The sequence below is a fragment of the Stegostoma tigrinum genome, chromosome 8 (genome assembly GCF_030684315.1).
Source record: "Stegostoma tigrinum isolate sSteTig4 chromosome 8, sSteTig4.hap1, whole genome shotgun sequence".
In the NCBI taxonomy this organism is placed as follows: Eukaryota; Metazoa; Chordata; class Chondrichthyes; order Orectolobiformes; family Stegostomatidae; genus Stegostoma; species Stegostoma tigrinum.
Window position 1 is genome coordinate 45,927,281 of NC_081361.1, and position 24,700 is coordinate 45,951,980.

The following is a 24,700-nucleotide window of genomic DNA, read 5'->3' on the forward strand; positions in this document are numbered from 1 at the left end:
GGGTGGATGGTATTAAAGTGAACAATACCATCCTCAAGCAAATAGTTGTTTGTTGGACTTGGAAAGTTCCTAAAAGTAGGAACCATTTGGGTGTAGACATTTCAACAACTGTTAGCTGACTCTTTGCTGTGAGCTCCATCATTGTGGAAAGTTTACTGAGCAGCTTTAACAGAATGAAAGGACATATACAACATTCTGGGCACAATTCAGAAGAAGCAGCTGTTCACAGCTCTGATTTGTATTGCAATTGATGGTGCCTGCAAGAAATTCCTCCAAAATTCGGCAGTACATTTACCTTCAGATCCCTTTTAACACGAGTAGTTTATGTCAATGACAGCTATGCTTTTACAGCAGGGTAGTGTTTATTTTCAGACAGGGTCACCTTTAGTTGTTTGCACCTTGGCTATTACTGATACATACACATTTTGTCAAAACTTTCCATTTTGCACTGATCAGAGCAATTCACAAGAAATACCAAACTAAAGGAAAAGCAACAGTAATTCTATATGAAGCTGGATGAACACAGCGGGCCAAGCAGCATCAGAGGAGCAGGAAAGCTTGACATTTCAGGTCGGGACCCTTTTTCAGAAATGGGGGAGGGAAAGGGGATTCTGAAATAAATAGGCAGACAGGGGGAGGCGGATAGAAGATGGATAAAGGAGAAGATAGGTGGAGAGGAGGCAGACAGGTCGAAGAGGCAGGGTTAGAGCCAGTGAAGGTGAATCTAGGTGGGGAGTTATAGGTGGATAGGTCAGTCCAGGGAGGACAGACAGATCAGGGGGGTGCGGGATGAGGTTAGTGTGTAGGGGACAGGGTGAGGTTTGAGGTGGGAGGAATGGTTAGGGAGGCCGGGACTAGCTGGGCTGGTTTTGGCATGTGGTCGGGGGGGGAGGGGAGATTTTGAAGCTTATGCAATCCGACCCTACCACCAAAGACATTTTCCCTCCCCACCCTTATGTGTTTTCTGGAGGGACCACTCTCTCCATGACTCCCTTGTCTGCTCCACACTCCCCTCCAGCCCCACCATCCCCGGCGCTTTTCCCTGTAACCGAAGGAAGTGCTACACCTGCCCCTATACCTCCCCCCTCACCCCCATCCCAGGCCCTAGGAAGACTTTTCACATCAAACAGATGTTCACCCGCACATTTGTCAATGTTATATACTGTATCCGCTGTTCCCATTGTGGCTTCCTCTACATCGGGGAAACCAAGCAGAGGCTTGGAGACCACTTTGTGGAACATCTATGCTCAGTTTGCAACAAACAGCTACAGCTCCCAGTCACGAATCTTTTCAACACCCCCTCCACCACTCATGGGTTGACATGTCCATCCTGGGCCTCCTGCATTGCCACAATGATGCCATCTGAAAGATGCAGGAACAGCATCTCATATATCACTTGGGAACTCTGCAGCCCAAGGGTATCAATGTGGATTTCACAAGCTTCAAAATCTCCCCTCCCCCCTGACCACATGCCAAAACCAGCCCAGCTGGTCCCTGCCTCCCTAACCATTCCTCCCACCTCAAGCCCCACCCCCATCACTTACCACTAACCTCATCCCGCCCCCCCGGCCTGTCTGTCCTCCCTGGACTGACCTATCCCCCCGTAACTCCCCACCTACATTCACCTTCGCTGGCTCTAACCCCGCACCTTTGACCTGTCTGTCCCCTCTCACCCTATCTTCTCCTTTATCCATCTTTTATCCATCTTCCCCGTCTGCCTATTTATTTCAGAATCCCCTTCTCCTCCTCCACTTCTGAAGAAGGGTCCCGACCTGAAATGTCAAGCTTTCCTACTCCTCTGATGCTGCTTGGCCTGCTGTGTTCATCCAGCTTCACACTGTGTTATCTCAGATTCTCCAGCATCGGCAGTTCCTGCTACCTCAGTAATACTATGTGATAGACTTACCGTGTGCATGTTATCTATCCTTTATTTTGTCATTTCTTGTGGATTCTCCTGATGAGTGCAAGATGAAAAACTTTGACAAAATGGGTCTTTTTTCGTCAGTGCTCAGTGCCAGCTTTCTTTAGGCCACTTCTTCAATGTATCCTACTTAGCTCTACTATGTTGTTTCTTGCCTCTTTAAACGGACTTACTTGACAAGTGGACAGCTTGTACCGGAGGCCCAACTGGTTGTAGTCAATCAGCTGATTCCCCCTCAGACGGTTAAGGGCTTCTACAAAGTCACGCAAAGCCTCTTCATACCTGAGCATAGAATGTGAAGCAACATCAAGAGGAGAAAGCTAAATTCCATTAATGCACGACACAGGTAACCTTTCATTTAAATAAATATTTCCATCAAGGAATTTTGACTTGCCAGTTCTAGCATGCATATAGGTTTAGGATCAAAAGCCACTGAAGTACAAGCAGTGTGGTGAGTTGTTATAATTGCTCACATTAACAGTGTTTTTGCATGGTTTCAAAATATAATTCTTAATCATTATTGAAGCTATACAGATATGATTCAACCTTTTCCAAATAGGCTGCTCTGTTTGATTTCAAATAGGAGTATTACAAGTTGACTCTAAAAGAAGTGTAGGAAAGAGCTTACTTTTCATTTTTGTACAAAGTTATCCCGCGTTGATAGAAAGCAACCGCCAAGTGCTCGTCCTTGCAGATGCTTTTATCAAATGCCTAGAGAGTAAAGAGTATACTTTACATTTTTTTAAAATCAAAATGCCCCTAAAACAACCCAGCTCTACTTTAGGTACTTTGGTGTTTTGCAATGATTCATTGCCCGTTTTATTTTAGCCCGCATGCAATAATAATTATTCCATGGAAAACAAAATATTTTGTCTCAGAACAACAGAAGCATGCTATTAACAAATCTCTCAACCACATGGATACATTGCAATGGTTCCAGCAATTGCTTGAGCTCTAAAGGCCAGAGATGTCGTGCTTGACAAGAAGGACTGTAAAGTTAAGCATTATTTCTTATTTTTCTGTCTTTACATTTTTCTGTCAATTGAACAGAAGATGAAGTTCTATTTAAATAAAAACCGAAAGAACTGCAGATGCCGTAAATCAGAAACAAAAGCAAATTGCTGGAAAGATTCAGCAGATCCGGCAGCATCTGTGGACAGGAATTGGAGTTAACATTTCGGATTGAGCGTCCCTTCCTCTATTTAAGCAATTTCTTTTTATTAATTCTGTAATACGAAATGGCACCAGATTGTGGCCAGAAAACACTTTTCACTGTTTTTCCCAAATACATGTGACAACAAAATTATTCATTCATTAATTCGTTCATGCATTCATTCATTTCAGTGCTGGATCTGACCATACTTACTGCACACAAGAAACTCCTAGTAGTTCCCATCTGCTGTAGGTGCCCTGTCTGCTTTTATTTAATAAATAATTATTGCCTTAATTAGAGACCAAAAAAAAACTGCAGATGCTGGAATCCAAAGGTAGATAAATGGGAGGCTGGAAGAACACACCAAGCCAGGCAGCATCTGGAGGAAAGGAGCTGTCAATGTTTCGGGTAATTACCCTTCTTCAGGACTTAACTTCATCCACTGAACCTGAACAATGAATTGAATCCAGATAGTAATTAAATAGCAAAACATTAGTTGGCTTAATTTTTTTATACTACTTAACTGATCTACTCTTACTTTATTCTCGATTAAATAAAAATAAGAGTCACCAGAATACCCTCCTCCTGTGATTGCTTGATCTGTAATTTCACTTTGAGAAATGATAATTGCCCCTCCTGCTGGGCTCAGACACTCAGTCAGATTGCAATGCTACACAGCTCCCAGCCTCTGCCTTTATCTGATTATTTTATGATTACTTGTAGAAATAGTTGCAGAATAAATACATATCATGCTAAATTAAGAGATTAAAAACAAACTAAAATTGAAGAAGGTCTGATGGAGCTTACAATTTTTGTCAAATTTAGGAAACACTCGAATAAAACAGAAAAAAAACCTTCAAGATTAATAAGGAGCTTGACCATCCAGGACAAAGCAGCCCAATTGATTAGCACCACATCCACGAACATCCATTCCCTCTACCATCGATTCTCAGTAGCAGCAGTGTATACTGTCGAGAAGATACACTGCAGGAATTCACCAAAGATCTTGAGGTAGCAACTTCCAAACCCATGATCAGTACCATCTAGAATGACAATGGCAACAGATGCACGAGAGCACCACCATCTGCAAATTCCCCTGCTAGCCACTCGTCATCCTGACATGGAATTACATCACTGTTCCTGGGTCAAAATCCTGGAATTTCCTCTGAAAAGGCATTGTGGGTCAGGCTACAGCACATGGACTGCAGTGGTTCAAGAAGGCAGCTCCCTACCACCTTCTGAAGGGCAATAAATACTGGCCAGCCAGCAACACGCACATCCCATGAGAGAGTGGAATAAAACGAAAGTAAGGAGTGTATCTCAAAAAATATTTTTAAACATCTTGCAACCGAGTCTAAAGGGGTGGGCAAATTCTTCTCATTTCCTCTTGCTCTTGGTTTAGCAATGTTTTAAATTTTAAACAAATGTATTTTTCCCTAATTCAGTATGTGCTTGGTTATGCATTAAAGCTATGAAAAACAAGACAGAAAATCCTTTTAAGTTAGTTAAAATGAAGTGGCTTTTTTATTGTAAACTCACTGAGTACGAAGTATAAATATTACTTAAAAGGTATAACCTAACTTGGAATTCCATGTCAGAAACACACAAACTCACACCAACATACACACAAACAAACACACACATGCACACACACACACACACATGCATGCACGTTCACACACACACACACACATACATAAATGTGCGAGCAATCAGAACAAGGACAGGATGAGGGAGGTTGGAATTGAGAAATGATTACAGTTCTCAGGTGAAGGATTATATTTTCTGATGTTGATTTTAAAGTTCTGGTGGTTACAACTGAACTGGTTCTGCTGTTGTCCTGGATTTGTGTACAGCAAGTATGCACATTCAGTATTTTCATCAGATCTGATCATCTTACAGAATTGGGCACACCACGTCCAGTGAAAGGGAAGCTCTTCATCTTTTGATGTGACTGGATGTTACTGCCCTCTTTAGCAACAAGCACAAACGAATCATCATGGCCCCACACAGAAGTGATGTTTCGATGTGTAAACATTGGCTGTTAGGTCACAATAACGATTAATCAATTCTCAAAGAGGTTTGCGGTTTCCCCTTGTTGTAGGTTCAGGTGATGGGGTTTGGGGAACAGTGGTTCAATCCTCCTCTTTACATAGTAAGTTTTGGTTTAATTCGTTGTTCCAATAATATCTGCAATTTCAATGAACACAGCAGGCCAAGCAGCATCTCAGGAGCACAAAAGCTGACGTTTCGGGCCTAGACCCTTCATCAGAGAGGATCTAGGCCCGAAACATCAGCTTTTGTTATCTCGGATTCTCCAGCATCTGCAGTCCCCATTATCTCTGCAATTTCAATCATTGCCAAGGCATTTGAAGATCTCATTGCGAGCTACATATTGAAGATGCTGAATTTTGATGTTCAGGTAATTATCCTTAGATAACATTTTCGGGAATATGGTCAGCCAAGTTTCTTAAACATTCTTTTGTAAATCCCAGTGCAGCTTGGCTACCTTCAGGTCAGGTGACATTGAAAACCATTTTAAGGTATCCCAAACTTATTATTAACTGTTCACTCAAAGACAAAAGTCCATGGCTTTTAAATTCATTGATAAGATTTACAGATTAATATTTCGTACTCTTATATCATCGTGACAAACAGTAAGGTGGTGTGCGAGTGTCAGTAATAAAGAGTAAATTTTTAAAAGTGAGGTTGATTCTGAGGGGACGGGATACAGAGGTAGTGAAGGATAAGTAGAAATTAGCAGGAATAGTTAACAAGTGTTTCATTTCAGTGTTTAACAACATGGAATGCAGAGAAATCCTGAATAGGGTTAACATGAGCTGAATAACATCATAAATAAAAGGAAACTATTAAAGAAGTTTGGTTATCTAAATATTCTGAGACCTGATGAAATATATCAAAGGATTCTGAGGGAAATGAGGAACAAATAGCTTGGTTGATCATGCTCCTGGTAGGAAATGGCAGGAGATTGATTCAGTGACAATGCTGGAGTGAAGTTAAGAGTTGAATTGCAGCTAATAGTTTTCTGTAGTCACAGCGTTATTATTGTAGAGAATTAGGAGAAGGTACTGAAGATTTTTCTTGTTGATGATCACTGCCTGACACGTGAAGGAAAAATGATACATGCCTTTGATTCCTTTGCCCTTTGTAATTTTCAATGGGGTTTGTTGTAAATCTTTGCTTTTCTTTAATTTATATTAAAACTGAACTCACAATTGCACCAATGTAACACAATTGTTGGATTAATATCCAGTAAATTGTGAAATTGATTTATATGTCATGAGCAGTTTCATTTCCACTTTTTCGGTACATTTTGGTTTCCATAAAGCAATAAACAAACTGCTTCACTTCCCTGTAAAACACGAACTAACTACGTTTCCTACTATTCTTGTGGGTTTAATCTTCTCAAATGAAATGTCTACTTGTTATATTTTGCTCAGCGTTTACAATGTTAATCAGTGAATTGTAACCCTCTTGTTATTTTGATATGTCTTGGAATAAAAACAGAAGCATTTCAAGTAATTCCGAATACACCTTCAAAATGTGGAACTGTGACAGCAACTTACCTTCTCAGCCTGGCTCCATTCTCTGCGGAGGAGATGCAGGCAGCCGATGTTGAAACAGATTTTGGAGCTGGGCTCGAGTATAGTGGTGAACAGGTTGAGTGCGGTTAGCCACTCCTGGCGGTCTGCTGCAGTAATGCCTTCATCCCATAATTTGATGGTGTCTGTTAGAGACATACTGAGCCCGGCCGTTTAATGTATACAAGCTGCAGCGCGTGAAATAGCGTGGTTTGTATGCACTGGCTAAACCAGCAACTAATTTCAACGCACTGCTTCTTTTACCGTCTGCTTCCTCCGCTTGACTGAATACGCTATAGAAATACTACAGGAAATGTGACCATGAGCCCAACTTTAGCTGTGACTAGACCAGTTTCATAGGAAGTTAACTCACTGACATTGCCTTTTGATATAGTGGCTGCAAGTCCTGTGGAGATGTGAACGGTCTGACAAATCCAAACCTTACCATGAACATAAGAGAGATTATAACAGTCTAAAGGCAAATTAATTGATTTACCAATCCTCCCGCACCTTCCACAAATATTTTTATATGTTTTGTATTTTAGTTTCCTGTTGCAAACTTCTAAATCAAGTATTTTCGATGCTGGAAACGGCTGGCTAAAAAATTTAACTCTGGGCAGTTTGTGTTCCAGCAGCTGTCAGACTGACGCTTCAGACACCGCCTCTATATTTCCCTGACAACAGTAACATCGTCAACAAACAGGGAGGCCATTACAGACAGACCAAATGCGCAGCTAACAAAGTACTGAAGGGACATCATTTCCAATCACAAAGAAAAGCAAAAAAGCGCTAAGATTTGGTGAGTAGCATTGTCATAGATTCCCTTTGCACCCCCCGATGTAGATTTAAGACCATAAGACGTAGGAGTGGAATTAAGGCCATTCGGCCCATCGAGTCCACTCCGCCATTTAAATCATGGCTGATGGGCGTTTCAACTCCACTTCCCTGCACTCTCCCCGTAGCCCTTGATTCCTTGTGAGATCAAGAGTTTATCGATCTCTGCCTTGAAGGCATCCAACGTCCCGGCCTCCACTGCACTCCGTGGCAATGAATTCCACAGGCCCACCACACTCTGGCTGAAGAAATGTCTCCTCATTTCTGTTTTAAATTTACCGCCTCTAATTCTAAGGCTGTGCCCGTGGGTCCTAGTCTCCCCTCCTAATAGAAACAACGTCTTAGCGTCTACCCCTTCTAAACCATACATTATCTTGTAAGTTTCTATTAGATCTCCCCTCAACCTTCTAAACTCTAATGAATACAATCCCAGGGATCCTCAGCCGTTCATCGTATGTTAGGCCAACCATTCCACGGATCATCCATGTAAATCTCCACTGGACATGCTCCAGCTCCAGTTTGTCCTTCCTGAGGTGTGGGGGCCAAAATTGGACACAGCATTCTAAATAGGGTCCAACTAGAGCTTTATAAAGTCTCAGAAACACGTCACTGCTTTTATATTCCAGCCCTCTTGAGATAACCGACAACATTACATTCGCTTTCTTAATCACGGACCCTACCTGCAAGTTAACCTTTAGAGAATCCTGGACCAACACTCCCAGATCACTTTGTACTTCTGCTTTACAAATTTTCTCACCATTTAGACAATTGTCCATGCCTGTATTCCTTTTTCCAAAGTTTGTACACTGTAGGCTATGGTGCCGATCTCTCCTGTCTCTCACACTGTAGACTATGATGCTGATCTCTCCTCTCTGTGACACTGTAGACTATGGTGCTGATCTCTCCTGTCTCTCACACTGTAGACTATGGTGGTGATCTCTGCTCTCTGTGACACTGTAGACTAAGGTGCTGATCTCTCCTGTCTGTCCCACTGTAGACTATGGTGCTGATCTCACCTATCCGTGACACTGTAGACTATGGTCCTGATCTCTCCTATCTGTGACACTGTAGACTAGGGTGCTGATCTCACCTATCCGTGACACTGTAGACTATGGTGCTGATCTCTCCTCTCTGTGACACTGTAGACTATGGTGCTGATCTCTCCTGTCTGTCCCACTGTAGAATATGGTGCTGATCTCTCCTCTCTGTGACACTGTAGACTAAGGAGCTGATCTCTCCTGCCTGTCCCACTGTAGACTATGGTGCTGATCTCTCCTGTCTGTGACACTGTAGACTATGGTGCTGATCTCTCCTGTCTGTGACACTGTAGACTATGGTGCTGATCTCTCCTGTCTGTCCCACTGTAGACTATGGTGCTGATCTCTCCTCTCTGTGACACTGTAGACTAAGGAGCTGATCTCTCCTGTCTGTCCCACTGTAGACTATGGTGCTGATCTCTCCTCTCTGTGACACTAGACTATGGTGCTGATCTCTCCTGTCTGTCCCACTGTAGACTGAGGTGCTGACCTCTCCTCTCTGTGACACTGTAGACTATAGTGCTGGTGTCTCCTCTCTGTCCCACTGTAGACTATGGTGCTGATCTCTGTTCTGTGTGACACTGTAGACTAAGGTGCTGATCTCTCCTGTCTGTCCCACTGTAGACTATGGTGTTGATCTGTCCTGTCTCTCACACTGTAGACGATGGTGCTGATCTCTCCTGTCTGTCCCACTGTAGACTAAGGAGCTGATCTCTCCTGCCTGTCCCACTGTAGACGATGGTGCTGATCTCTCCTCTCTGTGACACTGTAGACGATGGTGCTGATCTCTCCTGTCTGTCCCACTGTAGAATATGGTGCTGATCTCTCCTCTCTGTGACACTGTAGACTAAGGAGCTGATCTCTCCTGCCTGTCCCACTGTAGACTGTGGTGCTGATCTCTCCTCTCTGTGACACTGTCGACTATAGTGCTGATCTCTCCTGTCTGTCCCACTGTAGACTATGGTGCTGATCTCTCCTGTCTGTCCCACTGTAGACTATGGTGCTGATCTCTCCTGCCTGTCCCACTGTAGACTATGGTGCTGATCTCCTCTCTCTGTGACACTGTAGACTATGGTGCTGATCTCTCCTCTCTGTGACACTGTCGACTATAGTGCTGATCTCTCCTGTCTGTCCCACTGTAGACTATGCTGCTGATCTCTCCTGTCTGTCCCACTGTAGACTATGGTGCTGATCTCTCCTGTCTGTCCCACTGTAGACTATGCTGCTGATCTCTCCTGTCTGTGACACTGTAGACTATGGTGCTGATCTCTCCTGTCTGTCCCACTGTAGACTATAGTGCTGATCTCTCCTCTCTGTGACACTGTAGACTATGGTGCTGATCTCCTCTCTCTGTGACACTGTAGACTATGGTGCTGATCTCTCCTCTCTGTCCCACTGTAGACTATGGTGCTGATCTCTCCTCTCTGTGACACTGTAGACTAAGGAGCTGATCTCTCCTGCCTGTCCCACTGTAGACTATGGTGCTGGTCTCTCCTGTCTGTGACACTGTAGACTATGGTGCTGATCTCTCCTGTCTGTCCCACTGTAGACTATGCTGCTGATCTCTCCTCTCTGTGACATGGTAGACTATGGTGCTGATCTCTCCTGTCTGTCCCACTGTAGACTATGGTGCTGATCTCTCCTGTCTGTGACACTGTAGACTATGGTGCTGATCTCTCCTCTCTGTGACATGGTAGACTATGGTGCTGATCTCCCCTGTCTGTCCCACTGTAGACTATGCTGCTGATCTCTCCTCTCTGTGACATGGTAGACTATGGTGCTGATCTCTCCTCTCTGTCCCACTGTAGACTATGGTGCTGATCTCTCCTCTCTGTGACACTGTAGACTAAGGAGCTGATCTCTCCTGCCTGTCCCACTGTAGACTATAGTGCTGATCTCTCCTCTCTGTGACACTGTAGACTATGGTGCTGATCTCTCCTCTCTGTGTCACTGTAGACTATAGTGCTGATCTCCTCTCTCTGTGACACTGTAGACTATGGTGCTGATCTCTCCTCTCTGTCCCACTGTAGACTATGGTGCTGATCTCTCCTCTCTGTGACATGGTAGACTATGGTGCTGATCTCTCCTGTCTGTGACACTGTAGACTATGGTGCTGATCTCTCCTCTCTGTGACATGGTAGACTATGGTGCTGATCTCTCCTGCCTGTCCCACTGAAGACTATGCTGCTGATCTCCTCTCTCTGTGACACGGTAGACTATGGTGCTGATCTCTCCTGTCTGTCCCACTGTAGACTATGCTGCTGATCTCTCCTCTCTGTGACATGGTAGACTATGGTGCTGATCTCTCCTGTCTGTCCCACTGTAGACTATGGTGCTGATCTCTCCTCTCTGTGACACTGTAGACTATGGTGCTGATCTCTCCTGTCTGTCCCACTGTAGACTATGGTCCTGATCTCTCCTGTCTTCACACTGTACATTGTCATCATGAGCTCTCCTCTCTGCCATGCTGTTGATACTGGTCCTGATCTTTCTGCTCTGTAGGCTCAGGTCCTGCAGGAGTTTTTGCAGGAAGCTGAAGCAAGTGGCTGTGATCCTTGACAAGGAGGTTTTGGAGGGAGTACAGATATGATTTACTAGGATGTTGCCTGATCTGAATGGTATTAGGCTCAATAAGATATTGGACAAACTTGGTTTGCTTTCACTTGAATGTCAAAAGATGAGGGGGTGACCTGATAGAAGTTTACAAAATTATGAGGGCATGGATAGACAGGATAATCAAAGTTATTTTCCCAGGGTAGAAATATTCAGAAAGGTGTGGTGGTTGGTGTGTCTCGGGAAGGGTTTGTCGATATTCTGGGGTATGTAATTGTAAAAAAGGAGGAGGTTTCAGTGTTTTAAAAAGCATTAGGGTAGACAAGTCCCCAGGACCTGATAGGGATCAATCCCAGAATGCTGAGGGAACCAGGTGATGAAATTGCTGGGGCATTGTACAAAAGCTTTCTATCCTTCTTAGACATAGGAGAGGTCCCAGAGGACTAGAGAGTAACCAGCATTTTTCCATTGTTTAAGAAGGGCAACAGGGACAGTCCAGGTAATTACAGGCCAGTGAGCCTTACGTCAGCGGCAGGGAAGTTATTGGGGAAAATTCTTAGGGAAAGGTTTTACTCAGATTTGGAGAGATATGAACTTACTAGCGATAGTGTGGCTTTGTGTGGGGAAGGCAGTGTCTGACAAACCTGATTGAGTTTTTAGAGGGAGGGACAAAGATGATTGATGAGGGTAGGGCAGTAGATGTTATCTACATGGACTTTAGCAAGGCCTTTGTCAAGGTCCTTCATGGCAAGATGATATAGTCATAGAAGACAGAGTGGTGGTGGAAGGGTGTTTTTTGGATTGGAGATCTGTGACCAGTGGCGCTTCACAGGGATTCCATGCTGGGACACTTGTTATTTGAAAGACGTGGTGAGTTGCATACGGTAAGAGGGTTTGCCTGATGATACAGCAGGATATAGATAGACTGGAGACTTGGACGGAGAAATGCCAGATGGAGTTTAATCTGGACAAACGCATGCTGACGCATTTTGGATGATCAAATGCAGGAGAATAGCATAAAGTTCATGGCAGAACTTTTTGTAGCATCAACATACGGAGGGACCTAGATGTACAGGTCTTCAGTTGGCTGAAAGTGGCAACACAAGTGGATAAGATGATCAAGAAGGCATAAGGCATACTTGCCTTCATCGGTCAGAGCATTGAGTATAAATATTGGCAAGTCACATTCCAGCAGTCCAGAACTTTAGATAATAAAATGTGAGGCTGGATGAACACAGCAGGCCCAGCAGCATCTCAGGAGCACAGAACTTTAGTTTGGCCACATTTGGAATATTATGTACAATTCTGGTCACGACACGAACAGAAGGATGTGGAGGTTTTGAAGAGGGTACAGATATAATTTACCGGATGTTGCCTGATCTGAATGGTATTAGGCTGAATAAGATATTGGACAAAGTTGGTTTGCTTTCAGTTGAATGTCAAAAGATGAGGGGGTGACAAGATAGAAGTTTACAAAATTATGAGAGCATGGATAGAGAGGATAATCAGAGTTATTTTCCCAGGATAAAAATGTCAATTACTAGGGACATAGGTTTAAGGTAAAAGAGAGTAAGTTTAAGAAAATGTGAGAGGCAAGATTTTACGCAGAGGGTGGTAAGTGCCTGAAATTTGCTGCCAGAGGAGGTGGTGAAAGCAGATACAATAGCAATGTTTAAGCAACATCTTGATAGATGTATGTCTAAAGCCGGAACTCAAGGTATATGGACCATTTAGAAGCAAAAGGTTTCTAGTTTAGAAGAGCATCATATGTCAGCACAATCATGGTATGCTGAAGGGTCTTTTCCTGTGCTATACTGTTCTTTGTATCATTGTTCTTTGTTCATGTTTTCAATCCCCACTGATAATTACTGACCTACAATCCCCAAACGCACATCACAGTGCCCTCTTTACAATCTTCACTCTAAAGAGCTTGAACATTTGCAATTTAACTGGATTGTGTTATTCTACATATCTATTACTCTGAAGGAAAACATCTTCCTTTGACCTTCACTCTTGGATCCGATCTGGTTGTTTTCCTCCCATTTACTTCAGTTTGTTAATTTAAAAAACTTGCTAACATCTAATGCAGCCAAACCTCAACAACTAACTTTCTTGCTAATTACAAACTGGCATTCTGTCAATTTTCTACCACCTGATTATCCAAACAGCGTGGAAGCTTTCCTGTTGATAATTTCAGTGAAAAAAGATTGATACAACTGCAAAATAAGATTTCTGTTATTTCTTAGTTAATTAACAGGAAGCATCTCACTCTCAACGGTCCTTGTTAATTGGCATTATCCTTTTGTTCCAGAGAATGTCCAAGATTGTGACTGTTTTTGGTGCTGACAAGTGTCAAGGGAAAGCTGTAGCCACCGCCTTGCTCCAAGATGGTGATTTCACAGTGCGGGCTGTAGTTCAAGAGTTAAACTCTCCCACCGCTCAGGAACTGCACACAGCAGGGGCACACCCATTACTTGTAGACTTCAACAATCCTGACAGCATCAGCGCCACTTTGTGTGGTGCACACAAGTGCTTTGTCATCACCCATACAGATTTCAACAACAAGGATCCTCTGAGGGTTAGTCATGTTATTACAGTACTTTCAAGTAAGAGGTCATGGTCTATTGGTATTATCTAGTAATCCAGAGACCTAACTATCATTCTGGTGAGCTGGGTTCAAATCCTGCCACAGCATATGATGCAAATTGAATTGCGCCGATTGCAATTCAATGGAAATCTGGAATTCCTGACTATTAAGGGAAAAACTCACCTCAGTCACAAATGTCCTTTATGGAAGGGAGCTGCTGGCCTGGTCTACATCTGACTCCAGACTGGGTAATTACTGATGGTCGATATAATTACAAACATCTAAGTGTAACCAAAATAAATTATTTCATGTGCTGGAGATTGAAAATAAACCAGGACTGGACCTCCTGAGTTTCACCAGCACTTTTGGTCTTGTTAAACATCAAAATGTAATTGCTTCCACAGCTAGAGATGATATTAACTACATATACAGAAAGATATTTGTGCTTATACTGCTGAGGGGGGAGCTGTACTTTCTTTTATTCATTTGTGGGACGTGGGTGTCGCTGGCTGGCCAGCATTTCTTGCCCATCCCTAGTTGCCCTTGAGAAGGTGGTGTTGAGCTGCCTTCTTGAACCGCTGCAGTCCTCCTGCTGTGGGTTAACCCACAATGCTATTGGAGAGGGAATTCTAGGATTTTGACCCAGTGACATTAATGGAACAGTGATATATTTCCAAGTCAAGATGGTGAGTGACTTGGAGGGGAACTTGGAGGTGGTGCTGTTCCCATATACCTGCTGCCCTTGTCCTTTTTGATGGAAGTGGTCATGGGTTTGGAAGGTGCTGTCTAAGGATCTTTGGTGAATTTCTGCAGTGCAACTTGTAGATAGTACACACTGCAGGTAGTGACCGTTGGTGGTGGAGGGAGTGAATGTTTGTGGGTGTAGCACCAATCAAGCAGGCTGCTTTGTCCTGGATGGTGTCAAGCTTCTTGTGTTGTTGAGGCTGCACTCACCCAGGCAAGGAGGGAGTATTCCATCACACTCCTGACTTGTGGCTTGTAGTGGACAGGATTTGAGGAGTCAGGAAGTGAGTTACTTGCCGCAGTATTCCCAACTTCTGTCCTGTGGATCCAGTTGAGTTTCTAGTCATAGTAACACCCAGGATGTTGACAGTTGGGTATTCAGCGATGGTAACACCATTGAATGTCAAGAGGAAGTAGTACCAAGTGACTTTTTCATAAAATGATTGCATAACAGGCAAATATAATCCTTGCACCTCCAGCTTGGCTCTGCACTCCTCTCCAATTATGTAAAAATTTTTTGTCACTTGAATAAAACCTGTTTCAAGGCTATATAATCCTGTGTTTGCCAGAAAGAAAATAGTGGACGGTTTACAGTAGGCAGATTTTATGAATTGCCATGAGATTAGTGCTGACTTGCGTGATCATTTCTAATACTGTTAATACCTGTTCAACACTTCATCAGTCTACTGTGCAGTTTGTATCAGAAGTCACCAGAGCTAGTCCAGCACAGTTGATGGGGTAAGTCCATTGGAGGAAGTAGAAAGATAATCTGATGGTTTACTATTTAAGAACAATTGCCTTATCACAACATTTCTTTCTTCTATAGGCTGAAATTCAGCAGGGCCACAGGATAGCTGACATGTGTAAGCGGCACGACATCAGACAGATTGTGCTTAGTGGAGCTCATCATGTTCACAGGAAATACAGTCTCCCAGCAAGACACATGGATGCAAAGGCCTGCATCAATGATTACATGAATGAAATTGGTTTGCCCAAGACTGAGATTATAGTTCCATTTTACTTTGAAAGTTTTCTGACAACATTCAAACCAAATCCAGTCGGAAAGAACAGTTATAAAATTGGTAAGGATTGAATTTCAGTTTTAGTGAAATGCAAGAATACCTTCTACAAACTTTAGGGGTGAAAGTTCGAAAGAATCCATCAAAGATTCCTCAAAGATGTTGAGAATCTAGAACAGGGGCTTATAGATTAAAAATGAAGGGGTGTCCATTTTAAACAAACATGGTGAAATCTTTTCTTCCGTCAGAAAGTTGACTCTTTGGAATTCCGCTCCACAAAAGGCCAAGTGGCCTACTCTTGTTCCTTGTGTATATGTTTGTATGATCATTCATAACAATGGCTGAGTGAGCTGATCTCCCACTGAGTGAGTAGACAGGGAAATGTGCCCCCATCAGCCATGCTGAGAACCCTCACATGTCCCGTCAAAAAAGCATGGTGTCTGAACAGAGTCATGACCCACACATTTTCACATTCAGTGTACCAGCTTGAGCGTGTGAGATACGTGAGATGATCAGTAAAGAAGCAATTTAGAATAGTGAGGTTCCATAAGACCTCTCTAACACTTTTTATAAAGGGGTGGATTTAAAATTGGTCTGGTAAATGGCACCTTGCATTCACGATCACTGAGATACATTAACAGAATTATAATATTGCCCCTCACTTTGGCGTGTGAATGGGAATCAGAGTGGTTATTTATGTGGTAATGACTGTATGCTGTAGAACCAGTCACAGGTTGTTTGTGGTTGGGGTACAGTGTTGTCACCAATACTCCTTTATATGCTTTTAAAAAATCCCAGTCATTTCATGCTGGTGATTCATGAGTCTAAAATGAATAGTTATTTTAATCGGCCTGTGTGGACATGTTATGACACATATCCACGGCCGATGGGATTTGAACTCAAATGTAGGTCACTACCACTGCAGCACAAGACCTAAATCAATTCTGAGTCTAAGGGCCTATCTGTTTAGCAGTGCTAGAGGCATTTATCTTACTAAGAAAGATGTAGTTTATTGCATGATATTAACAGATACAAATTACACTGACTAGTTATCTGTAATGACAAAGACTATCAGGAGCCAGAAATGACATAAAAACTGAAAGAATTGTGGATGCTGTAAATCAGGAACAAAAACAGAAGTTGCTGGAAAAGCTCAGCAGGCCTGGCAACATCTGTGAAGAAAAAGTCAGAGTTAACGTTTTGGGTCCTCAGTTCTGCAGAAGGGTCACCAGACCCGAAACATTAATTCTGACTTTTTTCTTCAACAGATGCTGCCTGACCTCTTGAGTTTTTCCAGCAACTTGTTTGTGTACCAGAAATGACATGTCTGTTTCTCTCAAGGCCTTATGGTAGATTACTTTTGTCTCTGTCTCTGTGTCATTAGATTGGTTGGTGTTTGTTGCAGCTTCAACATGAATTCTTCCAGATTCCTAACCTTGGACAACAGTAACTATTGTATATTCTGGAAGCCTACTGTGTTTTGTGTTTTCACAAATTATATATTGTTGGTTACTTATCGCACAAACAAAATAGCTGATGTAGCGGATAGTCGTGACTTGATGAAAAAGGAAAGCAGTGGATCACAGAACTCTTGCCGTTGATGGAATATAGACTGATTCGTGGAATGGCAAATTTCATGGGATGGCAAGTTTTTCCTAGCAGGAGACATTAGGTTTACCGATGCGTAATTTCTGGAATTTATAGGGGATCTAAATGAAACATAAACATTTATAACAGGGCTGGACAGAATGGATGCAGAGATGATGTTTCCCCTGGTCACAAGTCCTGAACAAGGGGTCATGGTCTCAGATGCGCAATGTGCTATGTCAGACTGAAATAATGAAAAATGGCTTGACTCAGAGAGTGATAAACTGCAAAATTCTCTATCACAGAAGGCTGTGAAGATTATGTCACTGAATATTTTCTAAGAAGGAAACAGGTACATTCTTAAACTAACAGTAGGTGTCAAGGGGTAGAGGAGAGAGCTGGAATATGCTATTGAGATAAAGGATCATCCATGATCATGTTGAATGGCAGAGTAGGTGTGGTGGGCAAAATGGCTTACTGCTAGTCCTATTTACTATGTTTCTGTGAATTTAGATGGTTGTTGCTTGGTTTGCAAAAGAGGAAATGGCCTCTATCCTTCTCTCCAGTGTGCATCGGTTTGAGCAGTGAAATTCTGACACATTCTCTTGGTATGATGACAAAAATGCTGCTCCATAAATTCAGTCTGTAATTGGAAGCTGACTATTCAATGGAGCATTGAGAACCCAGTGTCCCTGGTCAATACTCATCCCTCACCCAAACAAAATGGATTAACTTGTGCTTCTGCTGTTAGTGGGCTGTTTCCAGGAACAAACTGAATTTGGCTTCAAAGCAACAGTGAGTATGCTTCACAAATAGTAACAAAGTGTTTTGGGATGTTCTAGGAAGTGAAACATGCTGTATAAGTGCCCATTGTTCCTTTTTTCTTGGTACACAGTTGAAGAAAAGATAGTCATTAAGATCTAAGCAGCATGTTTACCCTCTATAATGAGTATATAAACTTTGTAAACTGCCAAAGCATTCAGTTTTGTTCTAACCAGGTGAAAATCCTCCAGAAGCTGATATTGTTTTACCTTTTAGAACTTTTCTGTTGTTGTTTACAGCCATTCCAATGGGAGAAGCAGCCATGGATGGAATAAGTATCAACCAGATTGGTCCGATTGTAACGACCTTATTTAAAGACCCAGAGCGCTGGATAGGAAAGAGCTGCTTTCTGTCAGCAGGCAGGCTGAAAATCCAGGAGTATGCACAAATCCTCACCCATCACCTACATCCTAAACAGTTTAAAGATTCCCGGGTATGGCCATCTTAAAAACACACTGTCATTGTTTAGATGGTTCTCATAAGCAGCTTGTGGATGAAAATGAAATGGAGGAATTGTTGAGCAGCATTGTGCCATGGGTCAGCATGCTATCATTTTACTTAGGGACTTTGATTAGAAATCTAGACAAAACATAGGGTCCTCCACATTGGCTGCAAAGATCCAAAGTGAAATAAATTTGACAAAGCTTTTTGCCTTGGATGTTAATTTTTGGCAAAGAACATCTGTCAATCAGACATCAGATCACACGGAGAGTTAGTGTGAAAATGAAAACATCATACTGGTGCACCAAATACAGTAGGAACTGCCGATGCTGGAGAATCTGAGATAACAAGGTGTAGATGAACACAGCAGGCCAAGCAGCATCAGAGGAGCAGGAAAGCTGACATTTTGGGCCTAGACTCTTCTTCAGAAATGGGGGAGGGGAAGGGGAGGGGGATTCTGAAATAAATAGGGAGAGAGGGGGAGGTGGATAGAAGATGGATAAAGGAGAAGATAGCTAGAGAGGAGACAGACAAGTCGAAGAGGTGGGGTTGGAGCCAGTAAAGGTGAATGTAGGTGGGGAGGTAGGGAGGGGATAGGTTGGTCCAGGGAGGACGGACAGGTCAAGGAGGTGGGATGAAGTTAGTGGGTGGGAGATGGGGTTGGGGCTTGAGGTGGGAGGAATGGTTAGGGAGATGGAGACGAGTTGGGATGGTATTGGGATGCAGTCGGGAGAGAGGGCATTTTGAAGCTTGTGAAGTCCACATTGATACCCTTGGGCTGCAGGGTTCCCAAGCGAAATATGAGTTGCTGTTCCTGCAGCTTTCGGGTGGCATCATTGTGGCAATGCAGGAGGCCCAGGATAGACATGTCATCCAAGGAGTGGGAGGGGGAGTTGAAATGGTTCACGACTGGGAGGTGTAGTTGTTTGTTGCAAACTGAGTGTAAGTGTTCCACAATGCGGTCCCCAAGCCTCTGCTAAGTTTCCCCAATGTAGAGGTGGCCACAACAGGAACAGCGGATACAATATACCGCATTAGATGTGCAGGTGAATGTGCATATGATGTGGAAGATCTTCTTGGGGCTTAGGATGCGGGTGAGGGGTGAGATTTAGGGGCAGGTGTAGCACTTCCTGCTGTTGCAGGGAAAAGTGCCGGGGGTGGTGGGGCTGGAGGGGAGTGTGGGACGGACAAGGGAGTCACGGAGAGAGTGGTCCCTCCGGAAAGCAGACAAGGGTGGGGAGGGAAAATGTCTTTGGTAGTGGGGTCAGATTGCAGATGGTGGAAGTGTCAGAGGATGATGCGTTGGATCTGGAGGTTGGTGGGGTGGTACGTGAGGACGAGGGGAGTTCTGTTCTGGTTGTTATTGCGGGTAGGGGGAGAGAGGGATGAGTTGCGGGAAATGCGAGAACACGGTCGAGGGCATTTTCGACCGCTGTGGATGGTAAGTTGCGGTCCTTGAAAAACGAGGACATCTGGGATGACTGGGAGTGGCATGCCTCATCTCTGGAGCAAATGCGGTGGAGGCAAAGGAATTGGGAATAGGAGGTGGCCTTTTTGCAGGATTTTCCCACTTTGTGGAACACCTACACTCGGTTCACAACAATCACCTGCACCTCCTAACTGTGAACCATTTCAACTCCCCCTCCCACTCCTTGAAACACTTGTCCATCCTGGGCCTCCTGCAGTGCCACAATGATGCCACCCAAAGGCTGCAGGAACAGCACCTCATATTTCGCTTGGGAACCCTGCAGCCTAAGGGTATCAATGTGGACTTCACAAGCTTCAAAATCTCCCCTTCCCCGACCGCATCCCAAAACCAGACCAGCTTGTCCCCGCCTCCCTAACCATTCCTCCCACCTCAAGCCCCACCCCCATCTCCTACCCACCAGCCACATCCCGCCTCCTTGACCTGTCCGTCCTCCCTGGACCAACCTTTCCCCTCCCTACCACCCCACCTACACTCACCTTTACTGGCTCCATCCTGGCGTCTTTGACCTGTCTGTCTCCTCTCCACCTATCTGCTCCTTTATCCGCCTTCTATCCACCTCCCCCTCTCTCCCTATTTATTTCAGAATCCCCTTCCCCTCCCCCATTTCTGAAGAAGGGTCTCGAGCAGAAACATCAGCTTTCCTGCTCCTCTGTCGCTGCTTGGTCTGCTCTGTTCATCCAGCTCTACACTTTGTCATACTGGTGCACCAGGAGTTTTCTTCTGAATGTGATGCAGTGTTTAACTCTTCATAGTTTTACTTACTTTAACAGGGCGATGACAAGAGGGTTTGATCAAAGCTGAAAGATATTCCTTTTTCCAAGATTTAGGTAATAAATGAGCAGGAAGCAAAAAAACCTTGCTCTTTTACATTATTGGCCATAAGATGTAGGAGCAGAAGTAGGTCATTTGGTGCATCATTTGTCTACCTACTAACTGTCTGAAACTATTGCTTTTGTGTGCAGAACAAACTCCAAGACCTGATAAGGAAGTGTCACCTTGAATTAATTTTTAAGTGGAAATAACAGCTGAAACATTGAGATAGCCAATTTATTACAGTGTGTTAAAATTCTGCCTAGGACAATAAGATAGTTCCAGGTGATCACCTTCAGTTTATAAACCAACAAAATTGTGAATTGTTTGAAGTATTAGTATAAAATTCAGTTTATTTGTTCATCGAGTAGAGTAGGAAAATACACTCTGCATTTTCCTTCTCTTCAAGGCTGACAGCAACCACTTTGAAAATAACTGAGTAGGCGTTTCAATTTAAACTTACCAAATCATCTCAACCTTAATAGATTAATCATTGTTATCAAGCACCAAATAGTCTCAATTTTCAAATCTGTGTTTTCATAAAATGTTCCAAATGTCTTAACAATTTTGACAAGTTTTCAATCAGATGGTGATATTGAAATGGTGCTGGCCTAAATGACTCAATAGCCAGAGAGATGTTAGCACTGTGCTGGCTGGAATTGTATTTCTGCAGAATTCCCACTGCATAACACTTCCTAGAAAATTGAACCTTCTCATGGTTGCATCTGGAACCCCCCAAAAAAGCCCCTTAAGAAACTTTGGAGGATTCCAATTCATTTCAGCTTAATAATTATCCAGGAAAAGGTAAAAGTTGCAAAACCTATTGTAAAATCTGGGGAACTATCGAACTGCCTCTCCAACTCCTAATAAGCCGACACCTGCCCCCCGACAATGACCAGAAAGTGGCATTACCAAACCCAGCAACCCTGCCCCTCTCAGAACCTGCCACCTCAGACCCTGTGCCTTCCCCCCTCTCAGACCTGACAGTCTTTGCCCTGACCAGACCCAACATTAATGTCATCCAACATTTCCAATTTCTTCCCCTTTGCTGGACATAACAAGCACCTCAACTGAAGGAACACCCTATCCAACACTGACCTGACCCTGTTGGACGTAATATACTCCTAACCCCCTAAACCCAACAGCCCACAATGCCTCATCTCCTGTAAGCTCTAATTAATTTACCTGCACTATGGCAATCTTCCACATCCTACTGTACATCATCCACCTGGCATGCTACAAATCTCACACGCTAAACCCTCAACTAATTCCAGCTGAACCCGACACCTAGTTATCCTTTTGGAGGAGCTAAGTGGCTGCTAGTAAATTACATCACAGCATATTAAATGTTGCTGATCTTGGTGTGGCTTCTACAAATCCATGCTGCTGGTTTGGGGGTTCCTGGACAGCTTTGTAACAGGGGGCTCGTGTCCAGCAATCTTCAGCAGTAAAATCTTCTAAACGTGAGTGGGTAACATTTAATTGGTTCATGATCAGAGTTTTGTGAGTAGGCATCTTACTCAGAATGTTTGGGCCACAATTGCTTTTGCAGTTTTTGGTAGAAAGTTGAGAGAGCTGTTGTGAGGAGTAAAGCAGATATGACTATTCTGTCCAAGACTTGAACATGTTTCCTATCTCGGTATATTTTTTTCTTTTAAGAATCTGTGTTGCATTCCTGAAGTGAATAGGTAACATTTGCTGTCTGATATTGTGATCCTTCTTTCAATTTTCTTTTGTCCCTCTTTTAAGTCTACTTTTGTATCATTGATATTGTGGTCTTTTGCTTTAAAAATATTTTCCCTTGATCTCTCTTAATTCCAGTTATTCCTGTGCACTTTCACTTTGTTAAAGTGAGACTCAACATATCAATCCCTACTGGGGCTATATATTGTCAAACAACTCATTTCATTCCAGATTCTCTTCCTCCTTTTGCTACCTAAATTTGACATCACTGGTATAATCTCATTACCTAGTTCCTCTTATTCTCCTCTGCAATCCTTCGCGCTTAACCTAATGCCACTCGCACATGGAATGAGAGCACACAGACAACTAATGTATAGTTTAGAGATAGTGGGAACTGCCAGTGCTGGAGAATCTGAGATAACAAGATGTAGAGCTGGATGAACACAGCAGGCCAAGCAGCTTCAGGCGAACAGGAAAGCTGATGTTTCGGGTCTGGACCCTTCTTCAGAAATGGTTCCGGGGGTTGGTGGGGTGGTATGTGAGGATGAGGGGGATTCTGTTTTGGTTGTTATTGTGGGGAGAGGGTATGAGGGATGAGTTGCGGGAAATGCGAGAGACACAGTCGAGGGCGTTTTCGACCACTGTGGAGGGGAAGTTGTGGTCCTTGAAAAACGAGGATATCTGAAATGTCTGGGAGTGGAATGCCTCATCTAGGGAGCAGATGCGTTGGAGGCGAAGTAATTGGGAATAGGGGATGGCATTTTTGCAGGAAGGTGGCTGGGAGGAGGTGTATTCTAGGTAGCTGTGCGAGTTGGTAGGCTTGAAATGGGTATCGGTTTCCAGGTGGTTGCCAGAGATGGAAACAGAGGGATCCAGGAAGGAGCGAGAGATATTGAAGCTGGTCCAGGTGAACTTAAGGTCAGGGTGGAAGGTGTTATTGAAGTGGATGAACTATTCTAGCTCGAAGCAGTGCCCATACAATCATCGATGTAATGGAGGAAGAGCTGGGGGATAGGGCCAGTGTAGCTTCAGAATAGGAATTGTTCCACATATCGTACAAAGAGGTAGGCATAGCTTGGGCCCATGTGGGTATCCATGGCCACCCTCTTTGTTAGTAGGAAGTGGGAGGAATTGAAGGAGATGTTGTTAAGTGTGAGGACGAGTTCAGCTAAGCAGATGAGGGTGTCAGTGGAGGGGGACTGTTTGGGCCTGTGGGACAGGAAGAAGCGGAGGGCCTTTAGGCCATCTGCATGGGGAATGCAAGTGTACAGACACTAGACATCCATGGTAAAGATGAGGTGTTGGGGACCAGGGAACTGGAAGTTTTGGGGGAGGTGAAGGGCGTGGATGGTCTCATGGATGTTGGTGGGGAGGTCCTGGACTAAGGGGGAGAAAATGAAGTCGAGATAAGTGGATATAAGTTCAGTGGGGCAGGAGAAGGGTCTGAAGAAGGGTCCGAAGAAGGGTCCAGACCCCAAACGTCAGCTTTCCTGCTCCTCTGATGCTGCTTGGCCTGCTGTGTTCATCCAGTTCTACACCTTGTTATCTAAGGTATAGTCTTCCTGCTCATAACCCAATGAATTTGCAGCTGTTAAATATTCCAAACCAAATCCTTGCAGAACAACTGGAATTGAACAATCCACTCTGTCCATGAGGATATTTTATGCATTTTCAATGAGAATCTGATGATACTTCACTTTTCTTTTTCTTGGTGACAGATTTCAGTCCGAGAGTTTGTGGAGTTCTTTCCAGGACCAGAAGCTCAGGACCTTGGAAACATGTTTGAATTTTGGAAGCGAGGTGGACAGAAAATGAACTATGCTTTGACCCTAGAACTGTATCCAGAGTTACAACAATTCAAACAGTGGGTTTCAGCTAACAGTACCTTACTCAGGACTGCTCTGGATAGTGATCAGGCAGTACTGACAGACTGATGAATGCGTTTCGATAAAGAGTAATTGCAGTTTCTGAATCTTTTACGGAAAATTAAACAAATTGGTTATGGGATGCTACTGGAGGATATCACTGACCATGTTTATCAAATGTTGGCTCTCAGAAATAAAATGCATTCTTTTTCATTTGTGTGCATATGTATTTTCTATCTCCTTTCCTTGCTAGCTCACTAAGTCAAACTCTCTTTGAAACTGCAATTTGCTTTAGACCTCTGCCAGTGTCACTCTGATAAAGTAAGTAATCCAGAAGGCTCCAAAATCTCCTCCAATTTACAAATTGCAGAATTAAAATCAGAGAGCCTTGAACCAGGACAGATCAAACTGTGGCTGAGTCAGCCATATAACAATGCATTCAATTCTCCTACATCAACATTCTGGGGCCCCAGGTTCGAATCCCACCATGGCAGTTGATGGAAATTGAATTTAATTTTTGAAAAAAATTCTGGAATTAAGAATCTAACGACCT

General features: G+C 43.5%; 2 protein-coding genes across 3 annotated transcripts in view; one reads left to right on the forward strand and one right to left on the reverse strand.

Annotated features, from left to right (window-relative positions):
* ncf2 (neutrophil cytosolic factor 2) overlaps positions 1–7,218 on the reverse strand; it is a 34,801-nt gene extending 27,583 nt beyond the window's left edge. The window contains exons 1-3 of one of the 2 annotated variants that reach the window (XR_007248490.2): positions 6,662–7,218; positions 2,550–2,632; positions 2,095–2,203 (exon numbers count right to left, since the gene is read on the reverse strand). Coding sequence is in view for 1 of the 2 variants with exons in the window: in XM_048540037.2 (XP_048395994.2) it covers positions 2,095–2,203; positions 2,550–2,632; positions 6,662–6,835 (366 nt within the window). In the remaining variant the exon portion in view is untranslated. The remainder of the gene's footprint in view (positions 1–2,094; positions 2,204–2,549; positions 2,633–6,661) is intronic. The other variant, XM_048540037.2, reaches the window with a different exon arrangement.
* A 123-nt stretch (positions 7,219–7,341) lies between these two features.
* Positions 7,342–24,360, forward strand: LOC125456678 (nmrA-like family domain-containing protein 1). Its single transcript, XM_048540038.2, has 5 exons — positions 7,342–7,475; positions 13,412–13,678; positions 15,258–15,513; positions 18,099–18,292; positions 24,001–24,360. The coding sequence occupies exons 2-5, from the start codon at positions 13,415–13,417 to the stop codon at positions 24,214–24,216; spliced, it is 930 nt and encodes a 309-aa protein (XP_048395995.1). The 5' UTR covers positions 7,342–7,475; positions 13,412–13,414; the 3' UTR covers positions 24,217–24,360.
* The last annotated feature ends 340 nt before the right edge of the window (positions 24,361–24,700 follow it).

Bases quoted from the DNA above. Each gene is read 5' to 3' on its own strand.
- LOC125456678 (XM_048540038.2), top strand. From the start codon at position 13,415: ATGTCCAAGATTGTGACTGTTTTTGGTGCTGACAAGTGTCAAGGGAAA. The intron at 13,679-15,257 runs GTTAGTCATGTT...TTTCTTCTATAG, and splicing joins ACAACAAGGATCCTCTGAGG to GCTGAAATTCAGCAGGGCCA. The intron at 18,293-24,000 runs GTATGGCCATCT...TCTTGGTGACAG, and splicing joins AACAGTTTAAAGATTCCCGG to ATTTCAGTCCGAGAGTTTGT.